This window comes from Pinus tabuliformis, chromosome 4_2, assembly GCF_031772625.1.
Source record: "Pinus tabuliformis cultivar Carrire ecotype Pingquan chromosome 4_2, CPIR1, whole genome shotgun sequence".
Taxonomy (NCBI): domain Eukaryota; kingdom Viridiplantae; phylum Streptophyta; class Pinopsida; order Pinales; family Pinaceae; genus Pinus; species Pinus tabuliformis.
This window is the reverse complement of record NC_142304.1, coordinates 353,533,261-353,558,999: the sequence shown is the minus strand read 5'-3', so window position 1 is coordinate 353,558,999 and position 25,739 is coordinate 353,533,261. Positions and strand designations below refer to the sequence as shown.

The 25,739-nt window shown below is 37.5% G+C and overlaps 1 protein-coding gene across 14 annotated transcripts in view; it reads left to right on the top strand.

Annotated features, from left to right (window-relative positions):
• The first annotated feature begins 1,603 nt into the window (after positions 1-1,603).
• LOC149169372 (Protein phosphatase 2C family protein) overlaps positions 1,604-25,739 on the top strand; it is a 64,687-nt gene continuing 40,551 nt past the window's right edge. For 6 of the 14 annotated variants that reach the window (XM_089428683.1, XM_089428682.1, XM_089428684.1 and 3 more), the window contains exon 1: positions 1,605-2,841. In XM_089428683.1, the coding sequence (XP_089284809.1) occupies positions 1,843-2,841 (999 nt within the window). In that variant the 5' untranslated portion in view covers positions 1,605-1,842. Of the gene's footprint in view, positions 2,842-25,739 lie in introns of all 14 variants that reach the window. The other 8 variants (XM_089428693.1, XM_089428690.1, XM_089428692.1 and 5 more) reach the window with 4 other exon arrangements.

Here is a 25,739-nt window from a genome sequence, read left to right as displayed (position 1 = left end):
CATTTCCTCTGCATTAGAAGTATTTCATCTTTAACATTGTCCTTATCATGCAATACTTCGTCCAATGGAAGCTTTATATGCCAATATAATTTTATGGTGCAACGATATTGAATTTGCCAACAATGAGTGTGAACGGTGTCAGGTACCCAAGCTACAATATCTGGAACAATCTCTAAATTGGATTGAACATTGTGCTCTAAATTATTTCCACCTCAAACCTCTTGCAACTCTTGTTGGATGTTAGATGGTGTTTGCTCCAAAACGATAATTTGAGGACTTAGCTTGATATCTGACTTGCAAGCCACACATAACACCACGTCCACCACTTCCTTTGCGAACACAAGCTTGTTTGTGAGCCATCAATGAGCTTGGAAGCACAGATGATGACTGATAGAACAAGACATGGGGATGGAGAACCTTGGACAAAAGCTAGCGTGGGAGACAAAGTAGCAAAGAGCTCACTGTTTCTATGCTTGATCCTCCAAAAACCACATCGTAAGTGAGGAAGCCAAGTCTAATACCTAAGGGTTGTAAGGGAAGTGGAAGGAATACCTCTACTACTAGGGAACAATTAAAAGAAAAGAACAAAGTCCAACATGACAAGGCGTAGATCGATAATTGCAAACATCAAGGAGTGATATGTCATAGCCCGACCACAACATAATCAAGTTAATGAGGCGTTCCTTTTTCGAATACATGGATGAGCATTAGTGGAGAGTAAAACAATGCCACGTGGCTTGTATAGGTCTAACAGGAGTGGGGATGCATAGCATGCCTCCTCCACTTATTGCATGGAGTGCTGATGACCCCATCCCTCCTCCTTGTATAATCCCTCTTCTCACCACATACAAAAGGTTTCACAGAATATTTGGTAACTAGGTCACTTTTATACTCTCTACTTATATTTAATATTTAATATCCCTTTATGATAAGATTGAAAAAGTAAATGCTTCTAAAAAATACTTTAAAATCACATCAAAGCATTTTATAAATATTAATATTTTTTAATAATTTCACTTTGTATTTTTTTTTAAGTAATTTGAATTTCCCAAATTTTATTTACTTACATTTTCTTAATGATTAATAAATCCAAATTTTATAAATATTAATATTTTTTTGAGAATTTCGCTTAATCAAAATTTTATTTATGTAATATGATTATAGTTAAAAATTCAAAATAAAATTTCAAATAACAATATTTATTGTAAATCACAACACATCTTAATTTTTGTTGTGAATGCTTTAAGAATGCTTAAGTGTGGTTAATCATTAAAACTTAATAGTCCATCATCTTAATAATAAACCATATTTAGTGGTTAAAACACATAAACAACACCAAAAATTAATAATAAACCATATTTAATAGTCATGAACAAGATTTACCGAGATCTCCTGTTATCCCAATTAAAAGATAATCGGATAACTAAATATTCTTCCTGCATTTTCCAGTTGGGTGCGTTGGCAAATGACGCAATAAATGATAAAGTATGAGAATAGCGTAAACCACATTCCCCACCTCAAAACCGAGGGGCGGCTGTGCGGGGTGAGTTGGAAATGGAATGGAATCTCCAAAAGGAAAAGCTTAAACATACGCATACGCATACGCTGATGTCTTCCCGTCCAATTCCTATACCCAATCGCATGTGCGAAGGTAGGAAGCCCCCATATATCATTTTCATTGCCAGTCTCCACACACACTCCCTGCCATATTAACCTCCTCATCCCGTTTCCATCTTTGCTTCTTCTACGACGCTGCTGCTGCCAGTACCTGTCAACATACCCAATCCCTTTTCAAAGGGCCTCTGTATCAACTGATTAACTTCCATTTTTGTTGCTGCTTCAATGGGTTGCGTGCAGGGAAAATGTGCGAGAGGCAGTGGTTCTGGCTCCCCAGATTACTCAGGAGAGAGCAAGGAGGTAAAGTTTAAGGGAAAGGGAAAGGGAGCGGCCATTGAATTGCAAAATCACCATCCCGGCGGAGCAGTACCAGCAGGAGGAGCTCCTCCTCATAGTATATTGTTATCAGACAGCGTAGTCCGAACAGTCCGAGTGCCATCTTATAATTACGAGCTGAAATACTCATACCTTTCACAGAAAGGATATTACCCCGATGCCCCAGAGAAGCCAAACCAGGACAGTTTCTGCGTACACACCTGCTTTAAAAATAACCCTAACGACCATTTATTTGGAGTCTTTGATGGCCACGGGCAGTATGGAACGCAGTGTTCGGAGTTCGTCAAGAAGAGGCTCTGTGAAAATCTTCTCAAAGAGTCGCTTTTATCCACGGACGCCGTCTCGGCATATCATTCTGCCTTCCGGGTTACTAATGAACAGCTCCACAGGAATGATGATATCGACGATTCCATGAGTGGCACCACGGCTATTACCGTGCTCGTGAGAGGCAAAACTTTGTATGTTGCGAATGTAGGGGACTCTAGGGCTGTTGTTGCGCAGAGAAGAAGGGGAGATAACGGACTCGAGGCCCTGGATCTCTCCTGTGATCAGACTCCTTTTAGGGAGGATGAATATAAGCGCGTTAAGCTCTGTGGAGCTAGGGTTTTGAGTTTGGATCAGCTGGAGGGCCTCAAAGATCCCAATGTTCAGAGCTGGGGCACTGAAGAGGATGATGAGGCCGGCGATCCTCCCAGGATCTGGCTGCCCGATGCAAATTATCCGGGGACTGCGTTTACCAGGAGTATTGGTGATCGTACTGCTGAAAGCATTGGTGTCATTGCTGTCCCGGAGATCACCGTGCTCGACCTCACGGCCGATCAGCCTTTCTTTGTCATTGCCAGCGATGGGGTTTTCGAATTTCTCTCCAGTCAAGCTGTCATAGACATGGTAAGCTTCAAAGTCTATAAATTTGTTTTTAAATGACTTTCAAATTTGAAATGCTTAGCCGTCTATCCAGAGAAAATAAGGCGCTGCCTTTGTTAAAATGGATTTGATTCTTTCAAGTTTGCTGGTTTTTTTTTTTTTTTGGTTTTAGTTTTTAAATTAAATGGTAATAATCGGTCAAAAATTTGCTTTTTTGTGAGTGTTTCTTCCGCAAATATATATATATATATATATATATATATATATATTTTAAATCTGATACAAAAGTATGGCTTCACATTTACCAACTTTCATGTTGCCCGTTAAAATTTTCCTGCTTCAAAATCTTCATATCGAGAAGCTTTCTATACATACATGATAATTTTAGACTTGTAAAATATTCCATGTTTAAAATGGTCACCCTAGTATTTGAAGAAATTTGTATGCAAATTCTCTGATTTTATTAGTAAGAAATGAATTATCGATGGAAGGGTAGATATATTATCCCTCATTTAATTCTCAGGAAAATTGTTGGATTATGTCTGTTCTGCTTAAGCATGCCTTTCAAGTCGAAAAGTTCTACGGAATTGATTTGGATTTTGCAGAGTTGCTTCATCCCACATTTAATTCTGAACACATTTGTTGGTTTGTTTTTGAATTGAATTGAATTTTGTACAGTTGTGAAGTAGCTTACGACGTAATTTGAGCAGATTTCTAAAATATATTTAATCCCTTATGCAGTAGGGTACACGGCCTTTGCATCGATGCACATTCTGGTAAAATTTACAGGTGTTATTTTGTCACTAGGGTAAAGTCTTTTCGCTCCCGAGCTTTGCAGTAAGTTGTATGAAGTTGTACTACTAGGAATACGGCCAATCATCCTTCATTGCACTTAATAGACTCCGACTTAACTAATTATGACTCAAGAATACCTTTCCCATTTAGTAGGGGAGCTGAACTGTGCTAATCACTATCGGTCCACAAATCACGGCCCTTAATTTATTCCGATGAACTGAGAGCTTCTGCGAGTAACTACAACACTATAACTATTGTCCTCGCTTTCAGAAAACTGCTGAATTACTTTACTGAACTAGACATTGATGCCTAAATTTCTTCAGCGAACTGCCTAATCCCTGAGCTCAATTTTGACATTTCTGCCCAAATGTCAGCAAACACACAGAATTTTGCCCAATCACTTAACTGGATTTGACGTTGTTCCCAAATTTCAGCCAACTAAAATTATAGAAAACAGTCCTAAATTTAAGCAAGCTGGAATTTCATCAAAGCGATTCAGTAAACTGGAATTTAATCAGACTGTCCCAAGTTTCAGCAAGCAAGTCCAAATCTCAAACTGGAGTACACTATCTTAAATTTTAACAATCCGAATTGGTACAAATATTTCGAATTTGCATGATCTGTGGCTGTTTCCTCCCTGTATTTGGGTGCTGCAAACTCCCCCCCAACAACAACCCGCACACCCCTCCACATAAAAAGAAAACTTTTTTTTGGGGGGGGGGGTTGGTGGGCGCTGTTTCCCCCCTGTATTTGGGTTCTGCAAACTCCCCCCCCCACAACAACCGCACACCTCTCCACATAAAAAGAAAAGAAGAGGGAATGAACAGAAACTGGGAGGATGCCTGGGTGCTTGCGCCCCTTTCCCCCTCAGTTTTTGGTCCAACAACCCCTAAGACAGAACAAAGATAGGGGATAGAGTTTTGAAGGTTTTGTGAAAATATAAGATAAAGGAGACTGTAAATATTTACTTAAATTTTAACATTACCATTAATTGTTTCAGGATGTTTGAGAGTGGTTCCAACCTCAGTGAACTTAATATCGTGAAAGTAGAATTTGATATCCCATTCAGGATTTAATTGACTTAACAGTTTTCAGGATTGCCAGGATTATAGTGTTTCCACTAGATAGCACAATGATGAATTTGCATAGGCTGTATTGTTATTGTTGGGATTTTATCATTAATTATTTTCATTTTTATAATTTTAGAAATGGGGACCTCTATGCTAGGGACCTCGACATTCGCCCCGGTCCCCATGAATTTTTCTAAAATTTGGGGTTGCTCCCACATTTCCCCATGTGCTTTTCCTGGCTCCCATTGTGGAACATAGGCTTTGACATGTCCATCAAAATCATTGTGGGAATAAATTCAACTCAACCAGAAAAAGGGAATATTGTCCATACTATGTTTTGTGCAGGCTTAAAATTTAAACAGTGCAAAAAGAATCATCCAATGACACTGGGAAGGCTTTAGCAATGTTCTTTGAATTGCAAAAGCTTAGACATGTATATTGGCCAACCTTTTGACCTTTTTACATTGATTATTGAACCTTAAAGTACCTTCTTAATAAAAGTTATTTCATGGGGGTAGAATTTGCAGGTGGTTACGTTTTTTTTCTCAATAACTAACATTGAACTTGGTTAAGTCTCTTATGTTTGTTCGGACAATTTTTTAAGTATTGAATTAGGGGAAGAAACAATTTGAATAAGTAATACAGGATGCATCTTTTTATAGGTGAAGCTTCCACAACTTATATGAAGATTTTACAAATTTTCTTGAAAACGACTCTTGGGGTTTTAGACAGGTTGACCTAAAGATAAGAGCTTTAGCTATGCGAGCGGCAAGTTCTCAGATTATTTATGGTCTATTGTATGAGTTGGTTAAGATTATGTAGATGCATAGTAGAGCATGAAAGCGAGTCCTTTTGAGAATCAACACGTCAAAGAGTTGCAGGAAGTCACTCAAGGAAGATATTATAGCAAGAAAAAGTTCTTCAAGTTGTTTAATGCTTGCAAAAATTGTTCAAGAATGCCATAGGATGGGGAAGTTGGCACAAAGAGATGAAATGCCTCTAGAGTCTAAATCTGATTGACATCTGACATATTGGCAATTGACTTTGCTGGGGTGAGTGTTAGAACAAGCAAGGAGAATACGAATGAGATACATTATCACTACAACATAATTCTTACCCAAGTAGGTTGAAGCTGAGGCTGTTGAAGAGTGCATAGCTCAGACAAATGCTAAGCTTACTTATCAAATTGCTATTGGAAGGTTTGGTTGCCCTTTTTCCATCACTTATGACCAAGCTAAGTACTTGTGAATGAAACTATTAAAATTCCTTTTTCTGGAACTTCTGGTTCAATATCACAAAGCTCACCTTTTTACTAGGCAAATGGTTTTGTTGAGGCATTCAATAAGGTATTAGTTGCAAGCCTAATAAAAATTTGTAATGTTAATGGAGATGATTGGGTTATTAGAGTTATTGTAGCACTTGATCTTATAGGTCAACTTTTAAGATCTTGATAGGATACCTTTGAGTTGGTATATCCTTAGGAAGATGTTGTTCCACATGAGTTTTTATCCTCCTTAAGATTTATTATAGTGACTAGATGGATGATAAGAGATCTTTACAAGAAAGACTACAATAGGTAGGTCAATGAAATTGGTCAAATCATTGGGCACAATGGTACCAAGAAGTGAACAAAGCCAAGCAAAATGCTTGGTATGACCTGTAGTTTTAAAAACTGAAATCGGGTTTTGAACCGGGCCACCAATCAAACCAGGATTCAAATTGGAACCGGATCAAACTGGATTTGATGAATCAAAATTGGATGAAATGCATAAATTACTAACTTTTAATGGGAAAAGCTATTTTTAAGATTTCAAACCATGATTCCAAACCCTTAGATACAAAATATGCAATGTTTGCTCATCTATATACCATATAAGGGAGCATATTTGAAAATAACATTGAGTGCAATACATATCATCAACAAAATACATAATCAATGAGGCTCCAAATGGCCTTTAGTGTCCAAAAAAAATGCTACAACTAAAGCTACTAAACCATTGGGCTACTAAGGGCTACTACAAATCACTAATCAACACGATCACTTATCAAACTTATGCTTGTAATTTATGCTTGTATAGCCTTTTCCCTAGCCTTCACCTCCTCAAACTTTTCAAACTTTTCAAGGTATTATGCCCTAATGGGACCTATCACTTCATCTGGTGTATTTCATGGGGTTACTTGGCCTCTTTTACCAACCAAGTGTTGTTTAAACCTATGGATGCCCCTCTCTCCCCATTGGGCGCTTGCAATATTTGCACAAGTTTTTGCCATCAACATCAACAATAAACCCATGCAACATCTTTGGCTTTTGGGGCCACAGTGGATTATGACTCTTCAGATTCGAAGGGAAAGAGATTTGCAAATAGAAAAAAAATTTCGCTCAGTAAAATGAAAAACCTATGATAAATTTGAAAATAAAAAAGAGGCAAATTTAGCGTGCAAAGAGGGGTTGTTTTTTAGTTGAAAAAGGAGGGGAAAAATTAAAAGAGAGGGGTGGCAGTCAATTTTGGAATTTTGAAAGAGAGAAATCATACTTGGGATTCGAGAATGAAAACTAGTTGCCAAAGCCTCCTCCTAAAGATTCCAACTCCACTAGATAGCTCTAAACCAACTCCAAGATGATAAAGAACCTCCAAAATTGATGTCGTTGTTGCAAAACTCAACGCTGTTTCATAACTCTTCAAGCTCTTATATGCTCAAAAAAACTTGAAATGAGAAGTGTGAGGCTTATAAGAGCTCAAGGATGCTTTTATAAGTTTGGGAGGCCAAAAATTGGAGGGAAGCTGCCTATGGTTTCCTTAGAAACCACCTAAAACCACCATTTGTGGGTCTTGTCCTTGTCATGTGTGCATGGAATAACTCGGGCTGGTTTATAACGGAATCGACCAGTTTGGATCTGTTCGTATCAATTAGGTACCAAATTGACCAAAAATTGGAGGGAAATTGCCCATGGTTTCCTTAGAAACCACCTAAAACCACAATCTGTGGATCTCGTCCTTGCCATGTGTGCACAGAATAACTCGGGCCGATTTATAGCAGAATCAACTAGTTTGTATCGGTTTGGTACCAAGTCGGCCAGTTTAGTACCTAATTGGTACCAACCTGTCCTCGAATTGGTTCGATGGGCCAGTTTGTTCTCCAACATTTGTTGACTAGTTGGTTTAACCAATTTTCATTTCAGACCAGCGGGGTTGTAAACCTATGGCACGACCACTATATTGAAAGAAAAGAGCTTGTTGTGGGAGATCGTGTTATAGTATGATGGTTGATTAAAGTGTAAGCTTGGAAAATTACAAGTGCATTGCTTAGGATGTTACGTAGTTGAAAGAAATTTGATCAAACAAACAATCAAGTGGAAAACAATTCAAGGCTCCTAGCTAAGAGATATAGTTATTATGGTTAATGAGAGTCAAGTAAAAAAAGTGCACTGCTTTGCTAAGAGAGTTTGCTTTATATCGTATGAGTGGTGTTTGTCTTGGGTAGTTGTAAGGAAGTTGATAAATGTTGTCAATGTGCATAGAGCACATTTAGGGCTTTGTAAACATTTTCATAACTACTATAAAGGAACGGTAATATTTTTTTTACATCCTTTCAATCATTTTTTAAAACAATAACAGAATAGATTATAATAGCAAGAAAGTGTTGAACCACAAAGGAGGTACATCCATGGCTTTTTGAGAGAAAATATTGCAGAGGGCTTTAAAACTATTCTAGTATGGCTAGACTGGCTATGCCTCGACCCTATTACTAGATTCCAAAAAATAGCCATACAGGTACAATGTATAGAAAATGTCATTAACACAAGAACATTTAGTTGCCATCAAAATTAAACAAGAATGGACTCCTAATCATTTATAACGATAAGATTTTCACTAGAAGCTACCCGATTGAGATCCAACAATTCCATTGGGATGGCTTGGGCTGAATTTGCAGAAGAGATTTTGTGTTCATTGACGTGAATGTCTCCTTGTTGCATTGTCTGGCGTTGCTATACTAGAGATTGGAGACACTACATTTCAACACTCATATTTTCCATTTGTTGATGTTGTGTGGAGAGAATATTTGTTAATGTTTCAACCTGGATTTGAAGGTTGTCCATTTTCCTTCCTAGCATTGCAATCTATATCTTGGCTTCCTCGTCTGAGTTGCTCTCTACTTTGTATGCTCCATGTCTTTTACCTTTACTGCCCTCCATCACAATAAAATAAAATACTTGGTGAGCGTTGATGAGAATAATTGGCACCTTGTTCAAATTACTCGTTTTGTTAACAATTTTAGGATTGTCCACCTCCACAAGTGGCACAAGTTCGAGCCCTCGAGGATAAGGAATGAAAGTCCAACACTTGCTCCTTCACTATGCTTTGGAAATTTGTGGACAATTTTGTATCGACACCCATAAATTACCAAATTCGATGAGTTGACATCCCATGTTTCATGTTCCATGCTACAACTTGAGTTTGGAGGATGTCAGATAACAACTCGCACACAAGATCTGCTTTGGGGAGCGTACCAATTCAACCTCTCAACCTCTACACTCATGGAAGGGATCTTGAGAATGACCATGGTGTTCCACCAAATGATTGAATGATGCCGCCTTTGATTCCCAAGATGTAGCTATGGCTGAGACTGTACCTCATTACCTGACCCTTGCGGTTCTTAATAACCTTCTCATACACCTGTTGTGTCTTTGATGTGTCACGTTCACAAAATGCAATATGCCTCGCTATATATATATATGTATGTATGTATGTATATGTATGAATGTATGTGTATAATTTTTTTAATTTGATATTCCTCATTATGTTTACAGTGACATTGCTTCTTGCAGGGTTCCATTGGCCCTCAAAGTTCCAGGAGGTAGTGATAGGGCTTGATTTGCCAAGTTGCCTGCTGCCTTGTTCAAGTCTCGTAAGACATGCATAACTTGAGTATAAGGAATGCAAGCAAGTGGTCTCAAATTTCTTGTATGTAGATGATGGAGAGTGGAATCAAGAGGAAAGGTTCCCAAAGTAAGGTTATGAATAGAGTTATTAGAACACCTATTATAGAGATCTAATTGATAAGGATTGAGCCAAAACGATTCCTTGGAAGAGAGCATACATTTCAACGTAGTTGTTAGAAGTTATGCCTAGGCTCCATGAGTATTCTAGTTCAGTTTGTCCTTTGGGGCCAAAAGGAACCCCCCCAGATTTTTCTTTTATGCCCCATCAAAGAATCGAGTACTGTAGGGATGGTTAGAATTTGTAGACTTAATTGAAAACTCCATTTGTCGTCATATTTATTTTGTGACTGGGATTTAGAGACTTTATAATTATGCTTTTCATATGCTATGCTAAAAGGACTTTAGCTCTTTCAGTGACCATTTTAGGTATAGACAAGGAATCTTGAAAAATTGCCTAGTTTCTAGCTAGCCATATTTCCCAATAGACAAATTTTGGGACGACCATCTAGATTCTTTTGAAAAGAGGTTTCCCTTTGAAGCAGTTTCTATAGAGCTTGTTTGATGATTCAAATAATTGAAAAATTGTTTCTGGCCTCCTGAATAGATGGTGCAACCCTTGTAACACTTGCTTGTAGACCTATTTAGTAAAATTACAATCCAAGAATAAATGCTTGATGGTTTTGTTGTCATTGTGGCATAGAGGGCATTTTGATGGACCTTGAATCCCTCTCTTGCTAAGATTTTCTACGGTAAGGATTTTTTTGTGAGCTAAAGTCCAACAAAAGATATTTATATTAGGAAGGTTGTCATGATTCCATATGTTTCACCATAAATTGGAGGTGGGATGTGGAGTAGGCATTTGAAATTCATATCCTTTCTTTGATGTGTAGGAGGACTTCCCCATCCCCTTTTATTAGCTTTGAAAGTTGAAAGAGGCGCACAACTAGCCAGTGCCATCTTCACCTCTTGGAAAAGGTGTAATAGATGTAGAGGAATGAAGAACAAATTCCATCCACACCTTTAACCCCTATGATTCCATATTGAAATGTCATATAGAGAGGGCCAACCTGCTTGGGATAGCCATGGTTTGAGGGAATGAAGAGAATACTTTAATACCAAAGGAGAATTTCCCAATATATTGTCCTTCCAAATATTAATTTTCTTTCCATTACTTGGGATGCATATGAATCTACCTTGGAGTACATGAAGGATAGTTGCCATTAGCTTCCAAATCCGCAACCTTCCTTTTGAATTAATGCGTTGATTGAAGCTTCTACTTCCATCTCCACTTATATATTTTCGATGAATTACTTGCTTCCACCAATTGTATTCTTTAGTTATCAACGACCATAATAACTTTCCACCTAAAGAAAAATTCATTAAGGATGGATCTTTCATGCTTAAGCCACCATAATTCATAAGAGCTTTGACCATTGCCCAACTGACCAAATGATATCTTTTGGTATTTATTTTCCCACCTTGCCATAAAATTTTCCTTTGCTCTTGAACAATAGTATTTTTGACGCACACATGAGCAAGTTTTGCAAAGAACTAGAATATTGGAAGAGCCGATAGGGCTTCTGAATGATGCTTTATTTGGCATCCTTTTGGCACCTATCCAACACCTTTTTGCTTCGCCTTTTTCTAATTAAACCCTGTTTCCTCACTGCTCGCTCAAAACCATATGTTTTTGACAAAAGGTATAATTATCACCTTAGTATGCCTTTTTTTATGTTTATTCTTATGCATTATTGTGAAATTGTTATCCTTTTGTACTGACCATGGTGAATAGGGCATAAAAGCGCAAAAACACTCATTGGTAGTTTCTGCACTTCATAGCCGTTGCTGTAGTTCACAGTTGTTGCAACTTTGGATGTGTTTCACAACTAACACATAGTGACACTGCGACTCTTGTTTGTGCTATTGGTGCAACTCTTGTTCAGGTCTGTTCTTGTAAATCTTGTTTAGGCCCGTTGTCACAACCCCTGCTTTGGCTTGTGTTGCAACTCCCAATTACATTCGTGGTTGCAACTCCATACCAACGTTGCAACAACTCTAGACTGATGATGCTATAACCTAAGTCGCCAGGTTCGATGAATTTAATCCTTGGTATTCGAAATTTGTCGGATCTCCTAGCAATTCAAACAAATTTGTTTTTGTTCACCAAACTTCATGTCGAACACGAACCTTTGACGAATTTGCAAAAAAATGGATTAAATTCAATAAAATTCGCTAGAAATTCAATGGAGTTCGTTTTAGGATTTTTTTGGTTGGGCGTTTTCTAGGGTTTATAGTTAAAAAATAATAATAAAATTGGTAAAAGCTTTAGTGGGCGCAAAACTCTCACTCTCAAACTCGACCATTGACTCATTATCTGCACACTCATCCTTGGACCCTCAGTCACGCGTCCAAACTCTCACTCTCGAGTCTCGAGTCTCCACTCTTGGCTCGTCTTCGCTCTAGAGTCTCCACCCTGCAGCTATAGGTTGCGTTTTGGTTTATATGTTGGTGACTCTTAGCAATAGTCGGTGTTAATGAGAGTGGACATAAATAAAAGAGAGCAGGTGTGAATTTTCATTGGCATTAGTATTTCATGTTAATAATTCTCAACATTAACACTCAATTAAAATTTCACAAATACAGTGATGTAATTGACAAGAGTGGTGGATGTGGACGTTTCTAGGATTTGTCGTTTGTGGGTTAATTTATGGAACATAAATGTGGCTCACACTATGATGAATGATCTTTCACAATTAGGTTGTAATATTCCTCACAAATCTAAAGAACATTGTAATTTGTGACAAACATATGGTGTATTGTAAAAAACTTAAATGTCATGACAAATAATTTATTAAACTTATCTCCTTAACTTGATAATTTATTCCTGCAACATTGATACACAACAAGTATAAGCATTGGAATTTGATATCATCTTCAATAAACATACATTGATGAATCAAGCCTGTAGGTTATAACAATGGTTCATGAATGTCACATGTGTGTTTTTGCCATTATATATATTCAAATTTCTATATTTCAAATTTTATGCCGAACTTTATGAGCAAAATTTCAAGTGTTGAACTTCATTTGAATTTCAAGGTTGTCAAACTTGAACACTAAGACGAACACATTGACTTAAGCTACAACTCCACTACAACTGTGCCAACTCAATAGTCAAACGAACATCTGTTCAGATGCATAACAACTGGTCTTCTCATGATGGAAAGCGACAAGGAGTAAGTAGGCAGGATCACTCACTTACCAGTTGTCATACAATTGATTAAGTTAGCATGTACCTTGTTCGAAAAGCAGAAAGGTAGAAATATTTTCTTTATATTGATAATTACTTGTGATATTCTTATGTTTTCTTATGTTCTTCTTTTATCTTTAGCTCATCAAACAATTACCAAAACAATAACACAAAGATCACAGACACCAGATGTAGGCGGACAACTAGGGAAAAACTACTATCTAGGGGAAAACCCAGTCAACAACTCTTCCTTAATAATTTCACGAGATGATCCAAGACTTCTTGACCTAGACACAAACTTCCTCCAACAACCAAGTCAGCCCTTCCCTTCTTCTGTGGATAACCTTCTGGCAACAAACTTCGACCTAAATGCAGTAACAAAACTTCGACCCAACAGTGGCCTAGCAAAATCTTCAACCTAGCTATAGCCCAACAAAATCTTCGACCCAACATAAACTTTGACTTACCAACAAATAGCCCAGAAAATTCACACGTGAGAGAGAGAGACAACCTATAAACTAAGATTTTTCCTTCTCCAACAAATCTCTTCTTTCTCTTGGAATTTTTCACTTTTTTTTGCCTCTTTCTCTTGGATATCGAACTTATGTGAGAGAGGTCTTCTAAATGAATCGAACTGCTTGTATATATACCCTTTTCTGGAGTTCGATTTACCCTCTTGTAGGCCGACTTGATTAGGTAAGGGCCGACTTGGTATGGAGGTGGCAAATGACTTATTTAGTCAATAATAATTCTTTTTACATGATTCAAAAGCCCAAGAAGGGTCTCTTTAAATGGGCAATGACTCTAATGACTTAAGACAAAACCTAGAATTCCTCAATTGGGACTTTGACCTAAAACATGATGACCCAAGCACGAGACCCATGCTTCAATAAATCATAACAATAATAATAAATCATAACAATAATAACAATAATAATAATGGGTTTGATTGTATGATCCTAGGGAGGATGTAGGAGCGATAGATACTCCTACCTTCTAGGATAGAAAGAAAGAAACTCTAGCCACTCTTATGGTATTAGGAGGTGTTATCGCACAGATTGTCACGACAACGCTCATACCGGGGGCCGTCACCTTGATCCCCGATCTCTCCGTTTACGCCGTCTCTTGAGGCTAAGGGGCTTAGACCTTATGGGACAAAGGAAGACCAACTGTGGACCAGTTGGGTTGGGAGACACAGTAATGCAATTTAGCTCCTGATTGATTTTTGGAAATTAATGTACCAGTGCCTTATGGAGTTAATGATTAAATAATTGTTTATCAAAAACTACAGAAATATGAACTTTATAATTCCATGATTAACAATTATTTATAAGCAAAATGCAAGATATTCAACAAACACACAACATCTTAATAATAATCCAACAATTAAACTTCAAGAAAAATCAAATGCTTTAAATGATCATAAAATTTGAATGTTGACCAATTACCACTTTCACATAGCTAATCTTCAAATAAACAGTTAAGCATGTTTAACTATGGAGAAGTGTAGCATAAAATACCAAAATGAATTTTCAACTTTTTAGTTAAACCTTTTCAAAATTTCTTTTAAATTTTTTATATGTTTTTTTATATATATATATATATATATATATATATATATTAATAAGATTTTTTTTATAACTTTTTTGTTTGTTTGTTCTTTTCTAGTTTAATTCTAAGATTAAAATAAAATAAAACTAAGTCCTAATAAAAATAAAATCTGATCTAAACTAATCTAAATAAAAGAAAACTAAAAAAAATATTTTATGCCCTTTTTTAATTTTTATGATTTTTTGATATTATTTTTAAAAGAAAAAACTTAAAAATTTAAATCTAATATTTTAAAGAAATCTAAGTCTAAAACTAAAACTAAGATTTAAGTCTAACTCTCACCAAATGAGAATTTATTAAAACATAAATCCTAATCAAACAAAACTAAGATTATCAAAATTTAAACCGGATGAAAATCACATTTCTAATTTCAATTATTATTTCAAAAAAATAAAACTGAATGACATGAAATAAATCTAAAAGCTAAAGCCAAATTTACGATCCTAACTAAAATGAAACTATATATATAAAAAAAAGAAGATACGCTAACTCATAAAATCTAACTATGCTAACCCTAACCTGCGATCATAACATAAGAAAAATGGAAATTGTGTAGTGTGTGGTGTGTGCAGGTACAACAGCGACTGAGGGAGCTACGTGGGGAGTGGTAACAAACAAAATATGGACGCAATAGCCTGGACGACGCCGGAAGAGGGAGAACGAATACGCAGGTGGATGGCGTGGACAGTGTTTGGATGCTGCGAGGTGAGGAATGAGCAGCGAATGCGTGGAAATGGAGGATCGATTGCGTTTGGAAGGGATAAACCTGTTGCAGGTTGACAAATGCGTGGACGGTTGCGGCTAGCAGCTCGACGGAGCTTTTGGAAAGAACACGCGGGGTTGGTGGCTACGGAGAGTGGAGGATGCTGAGGCACAATGGAGAAAGGAGCCACGGGATTATGAGGAAGGAGCTGGATGGAAAGGAGGACGCAGAGGAAGAAGAACTCGATGGTGATAAATATAGCGTAGATGAGGCTGCATGGAGAAGTTGGAGATGTCAAGGGCAGGAGGAGATGAAAGTTGCGGGTATAGAGAAGACAAAAGAGTGAAGGAATAGAGAAGCAATGCGTGAAAAATTGATGGGGAGCTTGTTTCAGGCCCAGGGCAGCGTACACCTTTAAAAAAATTTCGAAAATTTTCCTACAAAATTGAAACCCTGGGCAACAACAAATAGCCTGAAAAACTAAAATCTCTTCAGATAAACCTTGCAAGAACTAATCCCAAGGCCAGATCTTACCCTCCAGGGCCTAGATCTGGCTTCAAACAAAAATCTCTTCTCAGACCTGCAACTTGCAATGGCAAAACAAACACCCAGAGATAATATATGCAAGGATTAAAACTAAAACCCTACAAACCAGTGAAACAATTGCAATATTTACAGGTTAACAACTCTAAGCAGCGAGATTTGTCAATAATCCACAATAATATTTTCAGAATTTCAGATTTACTATGAGATACTTCAGAAATCTCTCATGCATTCAAAAGATAAATTTAAATGATAAACCCAAGATCGAAATTTGTTGGGTTCTTCAAGGAAAGGCTTTACAGGAGTTCACTGGTTCAGCCGAGAACTTCCCCAAATGCCCATTGATCTTCACAATCTAGATTTCCTGCACAACTCACTTCAACTATCAATAAAGAGGGGAAAAATAGTACTAAAATCCAAATCCAATGGAGATCCCTGCCATTATTTTCAGAAATTTTATTACCATTTAACCCCTAGTGAGTGAACAAGATACCTGTGTTCAACATCACTCTTCATTAAGCTATTACCAATGGCTGAAAATAAATTTATGTAGAAAATGAAACAACTTACAACATTTCAGAAGAGTAACACTAGCAAGATTTCAACTCCAAAATCTTTCTTTATTGCATAAGAAAATGATTACAAGAGAGTTTTCTTCAGCACAAGACTCACAGATCCCTGATCTTAAATGACCCCTAACACCCTATTTAAAGGAAAAATTCCCAACGGTTAGTTCGAGGATCCATGTCAAACTAATCTCGATCGTCAATGAGGATCAAAATCTCTTCTAATCTCATTCGTCGAAATTTTAAATGCTTTTTAATATATTAAAAAAATTAAAACTTTGCATTTATTTTCTCAAAACTTTGACTTATTATTTTTTATTTTATTTTTTTAATTTTTTAATTTATTATATATATTTATATTTTAAATTTATTTTATTTTTTAGTTATTTTTTAATTTTCTACTTTTATTATTTTTATTTTTGGATCCTCGAACTTAGCCTTTGGAAAAATCACCTAGGACCTAAGACTTAGGACTTATGAGGGGATAAAACATTTTCTAACCCTCAAGACACTTTACATCATGACTTTTACAATTTTACATCTTAAGGGGGAAAACCCATTTGACATAGACCCTCATAGACCACCCAGTTCTGCGACACAAATATAATCTAGCAGATCAAGCAATTTGTAATAACCTAACCAAATAGTTAGAATTATTTCCAAATTTCTTTTACATAGACTCGAAGCACACTAGGATTCCCCTAAGATTCTAATGACAAAATTCATTTCGGCTTTGGGGTTAGGTTGAAGGAAAACTCTGCCGATCATGGATCAGTGAGACAAAAACCTTCCGGAACGTAGATTATCACTAGAAAATTAGGTTTACCTAGGCAATTTACATACATGACTCAGACATGTTAAGATTATTTACAAGTTACACATGCAGACTGGGTTTACAACATAACATGATCAGGCGGACGATGACTGTCGAATGGCACGAACATGTCGATTAAGCGCTATCCCTTTTGCGAAAAAGGGGGTGTACTGCTATGGGTACTTGACACGTAGTGGTCAACAGGAGGTAATCAAACGGGCTAGGGGCGCATCATGTTATGAATCATAGCCTTGGCAACTCTGATGATGGACCAATTCTTTCTCTCCGCAATGCCATTCTGTTGTGGGTTGTATGAGACTGTTAGCTCTCTCTTGATCCTTGCCTCGTTGAAACCCTTGAAGTCATCGGAAGTGTACTCACCCCCATTATCTGACCTCAAGATCCTGATCTTCCTTCTTGTTTGATTTTCCACAAGAGCCTTAAACTCCTAATATCCACTGAAGGCCTCATCTTGTCTTCATGAAGTAGATCCATGTCTTCCTAGAGAAGTTGTCAATGAATGTCATGTAGTACAAAGCTCCTTGTATTGATGTTATTGACATTAGTCCACACGCATGTGAATGAATCAGATCTAAGATCCCTTGAACCTGTGCTTCCTACTTGGGAAAACAACCTTGGCATTCTTGCCAAGTGCCCATCCTTTGCGTACTCCTTGTTGCTTGATACTGAAATTTGGAAGACTAATGGTAATCTTTGTCAAAATCGACAATGCCTTGCAGTCCAGGTGTCCCATACTCTTGTGCCACAACTCATATAGGTTGTCACTGCTATGAACCAAGGCTTGAATTGGCTTACCTTGTAACCTATATAGGTTTCCCTCTCTAACTTGGATGACCTTTGTTGTGGTAGGGCTAGTCCCTCTGGACAAATGAGTGCTTACTCTTTTTGAAACAATGACAAAGCCCCTGTCCTCCATCATTAAGACCGAGAGCAATTTTTTTTTTCTAAATCTTGGTACATATAGCACATCCTTGGCTTCCAATGAACCACTTGATTCAAGTTGGAACAAAATTGTTCCTGTCCCCTTCAAAGCATACTTGGCATAATTGCCAAGCTCCACATAAATATCTGAGATCTTCATTAGATTGCTAAATTGTTCTTTTGCTGTTGTCATGTGAGGAGATGCCCCACTGTCCAAGTACCTTGTGTTCCTAGTGATTGTGCTGGTAGAAAGTTAAGAGACCAGCGAGAAGTCCATTTCAAACTTCACAACAAACTCCTCCAACTGAGTTTATGTTGATGCTGCTACTTGATGTGATTTTCCCTTACTCTCGTCCGAAAACTAAGATGCATAATGTCCATGGTTGTGGCATATGAAGCACTTGATCTTGCTCAAGTCCTTCCTCGGTTGTGAGGTTGACCCTTTTTGTTGGAACACTTTCCCCTTCGCCTTTTTTCGCTTCACTGGCAAGGGCTAGGTTATCATCTCCTCCTTGCCTAGTGGCTTTGGACTCCTCTCGAGTCTTTTATTGGATGCAATCATCCCAAAGCCTTTTAGAAGTGGGAAGTTTATTGTAAGCACAAATACATTTGATAAATGGTTGCCAAGGCTTTGAGAAATCATTTAGTGCCATTTTAATTAGCTCGACATCTATTATTTTCTCCCTTACCACTGCAAGTTGATCACATATTTGAGTGATTCTCATGAGGTAGGTGTCAACATTGTTAGATTTAGACTTCGACACAGGTCTGAACTTATTTCTCAAGATCATCTTCCTGTTCATGTTTTCTTTGGTAATGATCTACTAGAGTGTTGAAAATTCTCTGGATGGTTGTAACTCAGACAAGTGAGGAAACAAATGATCCTTAACTTCGTCCAAAATCTTTGTTTGGGCTCTTATCTCATTCTTCTCATGAGTTGCTAATCATTGCAGATCTGTTAGTGAAGAAACTACTAGGTTTCCAATTTCCCAAAGGTCATTTTCCTTCAAAAGCAAAGTAACCCTTGCTTTCCAGGATAGGAAGTTGGACGCTCCATTTAATCTGTCTTCGAACTTTAGTTTTATTGCTAACCTTTTTAAGGTTTGAACAAACTGTTATGGATTTGTGCCTAGTCCTTGAAGCACTCACAAGATTTACTGTTGACCTTTTTAAGGTTTGAACAAACTGTTATGGATTTTGATGCAGGAGCATCCGAGCACCCTTAATCAAAATTTAAATCCAAAGCTGTGAAAGGGGAAAACGTGGACAACCATTGTAAACCGGGGCAAATTCTGTTTAAACCAGAGCTAAATTGATGGAATTGATTAGTCTTTAGAAGGCTTAATTAATGTAATTATCTGCCATGTAGGGGTTGGTTTGAGCGATCTTAGGAGAAGATCATTTATCTAGAATGATCCATGATTCTTTAGTTATTTCTATAAATTTTGTAACTTCGTGTTGTGAGAGAGAGATAGGATACAATGTAGCTGCAGGGGAATTTGTGACTATGGCTGAGCCTGTAATCGATTTTGTATGTAATTGAAATATACGTGTTATGTGGATTTCGTGTGTCTGTGTGTTGTTTTACTCATAATTTGGATGTATGCGATGGAAGAGCTAAATCGCGTGTTATAGGTTTATTGATGGCGATCCATAATAATACAATATCAGAGTGAGCTGTTGTATGGAGTGATGTGAGTGCCTTAGATAGAGTATGGCATAGTTAATTTGTGTGTTTAACGCAATTCCACCAATAAGTGAACGGAGAAGAGTTTCAGTCGAGATTGGGTTCGATTGACTAGCACAACGGAAACTGTCGGATCGTCTAGATCGACGGATAGTATTTGCGGAACATGAGAAACTTGACAAATTCGTGGAGAACCCCCAGAGTAGATCTGGATCATCCAATCGACAGACCAACAGATCTACGGTCATTGTGTGGCAACAAGCCCTGAAGTCTAACTCTAAAAGCAGACTTGAGAAAATCATTAAATCACATGTTATAGGTTTATTGATCGACCTTCGATCACCATAAGGATCGATGGCGATCCAATGATGATACGATATCAGAGTGAGCTATTGTATGGAGTGATGTGAGTGCCTTAGACAGAGTATGGCAGAGTTAATTTGTGTGTTTAACGCAATTCACCAATAAGCGAACGGAGGAGAGTTTCAATCGAGATTGGGGTCGATTGACTAGCACAGCGGAAACTGTCGGATCGTCTAGATTGACGGATAGTATTGGCAGAACGTGAGAAACCTGACAAATTCATGGAGAACCCCCAGAGTAGATCTGGATCGTCCAATCGACAGACCAACAGATCTACAGTCATCGCGTGGCAACAAGCGCTGAAGTCTAACTCTAAAAACGGACCCGAGAAAATCATTAAAATGAGTTTAAAGTTCAGAAGGATTAGACCGTTCGTTTAAAGGTGATTAGACGCATATCACGTGCAAACAAGCGCGATCGTTAATTCGGAAAACAGACGCGATGAGGGTTTATACAACAAGGTTAAGACCTCGTTGAGTTACGGCCATCCAGATCGTTCGTTGGGTGTTTGATCGGATGGTAATCGCGCTCGAATGTGCGCACGGGTTAACGCGCCGAGCGGACCCGATATGTTATCAATGCGGGTTTATTTCCTTTTGAGTTCCGGGTCTTAAACGTTAAAGTGGGACCGACATTTGTTGGTCGGGTTTTGTTGTATTGCGCTGTTTGTTGACCGACCGGTGATTGGATGGGTTTTGTGTAAAGTCTGCCAATTCAAAGGCTTCTGATATATACGTGGGCCCATAACCCACAGGTCCACGTACTAATTATGTAAATTGATAGCTTTGTTGCGTTCAAGCGGCTGAGTTATCATCAGATTTGTGCTTAGTCCTTCAAGCACTTGCAAGATTTACTGTTGATTTATCGATTTGTTGTGATATGTAGTATAATAAAAATTAACTTCCTCTTTAGCATGTAAGCTCTCACACCATGTTAATTTCCTAACTCGAGTCTTTAGTGGTGTTGTAAGAACCATCCCCCCGTGCTCTTCGCCTTAGAAACACCCTTCGAATCAGAGCGTGCTTCCGAAATTGGGGAATGTGCTCCCAAAATTCGCTTCATACCTTTTGGGCATGCTTCTTGCAAATTTTCTAGTGTGGCACTCCCAAAGATGTTCCCTAGGTGCTCCTTTGATGCTCCCTAACGGTAGTGTTAAATTCTTAAAGTAAATGTTTGGATAAGCTTTTACTTAAATTTTTAACATTACTGAGAATTATTTCGGGATGTTTAAGAGTGGTTCCAATCTCATTGGACTTCATATGGAGAAAATGAAATTTTATGTCCAAATCAAAATTCAGCAAGCGTAATAGTTTTTCAACATTTTAGCATTGATGGGCTTGTGACATTTCATGGGATTATATAATGTATGAGAGTATGTGGTTGGGATTTAATCAAGAGCACCAAACCCTATATGTACCCCAATGTTGGTGGTGTTGATTGTTGAAGTCCTTTGTCATGTCCTTAGCAAAAATTGTATCCTTTACTCAAACCAAAATCATTGATCAGGCATGTTAAGCGTTTTTTACCAATTTTTAATGCTTGGATTAACTAGTTTCATCAAAATTGGGTGTTGTCCACTGATGTCCCTAGAGGGTTGAGGCAGAGGCAAAGGCTAGGCCAAGAGGAAAAGAACTGAAGGATGATACTAACGATGAGGATCACAATATAAGCGATGGTGGAACATTTCTTGTGAAGAAAGTGGTCGAACATACATGGCCTTGCTACTCCACAACTACAACATTTGCCAACATGGGTGCTTTTACAATTGGTGAACTCTTTTTCTATAGAGAGGTGTTTAGCAACTAGCTCGGTTTGTTGTTTTGGACCTTTTGATCTTCATATTTGGGTGTGTAGATGGGCTGTTTTGTAAACATAACTAGATGGTCATGTTATTTTTGGTGGTAGTTAGATAGTCTAATTCATTCCATTAGTTAATGGTCTACTTTCTATTATATGGCTTAAAAATTTGTTTGTTTGTAGTTGATAGAATCTAGATTTTAGATGCTTGATATTTGAATGATTAATCATTAATATACTATGGATACCATTTCTAGTTATCATTGATGTACAAATGTGCATGCTTTCATACATTCTGCAACTAATTTTGTATTCTAGTTGTTCTTTTTTGAATATAAATGCAATAATAAACACACACACATGTTTTCATTCATTCTGAAACTAATTTGGCATTGTAGCTGTTCTTTTTTAAATATAAATGCAATAATACGCACACACATAGATCAAATAGATGCTCTTGGGACGTCTTGCTTGCGAGGATTTTTGGAAAATGATGCTTTCACTCTAAAAATTGCTTGTACTCTGTCAAACCTCGATCCTTAGGAAAATCACTTCTTAGTGATTTCCTTGCTAAAAATAAATATTAAATTTAGCTTACTTAATGAAATGGCACAAACTGGGATTTTTTAATTGGCAAAACACAACGGAAGCAATTGAAACCAATTTTCACACATGCACATAGACTTTTTTTTGTCCTTCAAATCAATTTCTCATTAAAATAACTTCAAAGCTTACAAGGGCTTCCTTTGGAAAATGGCCCTCTATAACAATAAAAGCTACAACAATATTTTGAATTTCTTTGGGCACTTGTATGGCTTGTACGACCCTCTGAAATTTCTAGAATGACCTTGACCTGCAATGCTACCCTCAACTTGTTGTACGATTGTGTGTATGACTTGTTGTATGGCCCACACAACTGGTTTCTAAGCTTGCACGTGAGGTGGTTGTGGACTTGTAAATCTCTTGCATTGTATGACTTGCTTGTGGGTCAATCCTTTGGGTTGTAAATCACTCTTGCTTGCCTTCTCTAGATCTATACACTAGATGAAATTCCTTTATCACCATTGTTGAGATTTCCTTGAATCGCCTCCTTTGTGTCCCAATCACTCAATGTGTCTTTCTTCTTCACCTAGGCTTGCCTTATAATTTTGAGTTATTGACCGAATCAAATAACTATTGATGACCAAGTCTCCATAACCATAATTTCTCAATGAGATTGATGGTTGATATTAAGTCTAGATGAATGGTCTGGATTCATCTAATTCAGTAATAAAAAGACTTTACATTTCATTTGATATTAAACTCATTTTAATAGAAGGCATTTTACTTTAATAGTTCCTTTAATTAAAGTGAATCACCAAGATAAAGAACCAAGGTAAAGATTTTGGACGACTTCCACATATCTTGACCCTTAAACCTATGCAAGGTGAAGTACGAAGGTAAAGACTTTGGACGACTTCCACATATCTTGACAATTCAACCTATGTGGAAGTACTTGTTTGAGCTATAAACATCAACAAAGATGAGATAAGATAACACTATTAATGCCCAACGGATGACCATAGTAAGTAGGTCATTGGGATTAGAACTTACACCCAACATTAGTACATAGTGGGAGGTTGAAAGCAACTTCTATTGCGATTTTATCAAAGGTAGAAAAAGAGCGAACTACAAAGCTAAGAGAATGAGTAAAAGTTGAGACATGCGCAAAAATAAACAAAATTGTGATAGATAGATAGAATGTCAAGGTGTGTTGGAGCTAGAGGTTGAGTTTGTGTGAAGAGAGAGAGAGAGAGAGCGGAGAAAACTCCTAAGTCATCAACTTGGACCAATGGGGCATTAGTTGTGTGATTTTGGGATGAAACCTGGAAGGAGCTATAGATTGAGGAGGACTGTAACTCATCATGCCCGGGGAGAAGAATCTTTGAATCGAAGGCTGGTTGCTTAGGCAAAATTGGAGAATGGTACCATGTGGGGAGAGAATCTGGCTGCAAGACCTCATTGAGATAATCTATCTTTAGTGTTTTCTATACTAGAGTTTGGAGCAAGAGCTTCTTAGGAACCTTGAGGAACGTGGCTGACTCTCTTGAGTGGGGTGTGGTCCAACTAATTTAATATTTAGAGTGGTGTGGGTCTCTAATTGTTGTTTATTGCCATGTGCAGATTGGACAACAAGGAAGAAAGAGGTGATTTACCTTGTGGGCTCTAGTGTGGGTTCTTCACAAGGATTGCAATCTATGTTTGAAAACCTATGTTGCACGAAACTTCTAGGAACTTGGCATTGTAGGGCGCACTTGAAACTCTGAAACTCGGCTGAAATTCGACTATCAAGTAATCATCTATGAGAGTTAATATAGACTTGGTTTTCCTTCTAAATTGTCATCTATGGGTCTTATTCCCCTTTTCTTGCAACATAATGGTGGTATAAGACACAATAAACTATGTGATGTTTGTCCAATTTGAGTTGCATTCCCACTAGGGATTAACTCAGTGGAATTTTCTTTGGACCTCTCCTTTAATAGCCCGTTGTGGAAGGCTACCTTGTTCATTTGCAAACAAAATCACCATGTGATGGTTGTCCAATTTGAGTTGTGTTCCCCCTAGGGATTTGTTAGGTTACTATACCAATAGGTTTCATTTTTCATGATTGACTGAAGAAGTGCCAAATATGTTCATCCTTTCCATGCTGCAAAGGTTCCATATTTTGTAAACAAATGAAGAAAATTAAAAATGAAAAGAGGGTATGCCCTAAAGGAAAAATCAACGGGCAAAAAGAAGGGAATGGTCAAGAGAAAAATAATAGAAATGAACCCAAAACCAAAAGACAAGGAAAGTGTGCTAGTTCAAATGCCACTACTGTTCCATTTTTGAAGAATTTCATTGTGTGCAGGTGGTTGACTCTTCCCACAGTTGATGAATAGCCAGACAGTTCAATCTTGGCTAGATCATGTTTGAATTTACTTGTCTTTAGAATAGAGATTAAAGGTCTGTCCAAACAGTGCAAGCTTGGCAGATGAGTAAATAGGTAGAGAAGCAAAGGGCCCAACTGTTTAATCTGGGCCCTTGGAAGAAATAAGGATAGACTTAGATAGGAGGGCAGTCAAAAGAAAAAAAAGAGAGAAAGGGTTTGCTAGTTCAAATGCACCCTGCAAAAGTGAAGAAAAATGTTAGGTGTGTTAGGCTGGGTAGGCAGTTTTTGAGGTTGCAGAAGCAGGTTTACAAGCAGTTTGGTCTGTTCAAGGTAATTCATGTCTCATGGGTATCTGAAATACAGTGGCAGTTGTTTGGCTGCAAAATAGGTGAAGCATGACTAATTTCCCCTCTCAGTTCCCCAAGAACACTTACTGACATCCCTTCAAGGACATTGAGATCTGCGCAGTGGTCCTAGTTCATTTCATTTTATGAGAAATACTAAGTGGAACTCTGTGTTTACTTAGTCAAAACAAGCCACATTTCTTGTGTAAAAATAATCATTCCATTTTCCTTTTATTTCCCTAAAAACCTAAGTTATTACCTTATAAACTTAGTGTTATCTATCCATAAAATCATAATTAACATGTTAACTTATTCTATAGCTCCCATATAATATTCCCGCCCCCATTATACATAAAATACATAAAAACCCCAAAAAATATATAATATCCCTACCTCCGGCAAGTATAGCCATATAGCAAAGTTTTCGGGAATTAAAAGGTTTACCAGAATCCTTGTAATAGCCCTCCGTGTTCAAAACCATTGGAGTTTATTTAACACTTGGTTAAATAAACAACCGCACCTAAGCCTCCCACATAAACCATATAATAACCCCTTGCGCGCATGTAAAAATTGGGTTTCATTTA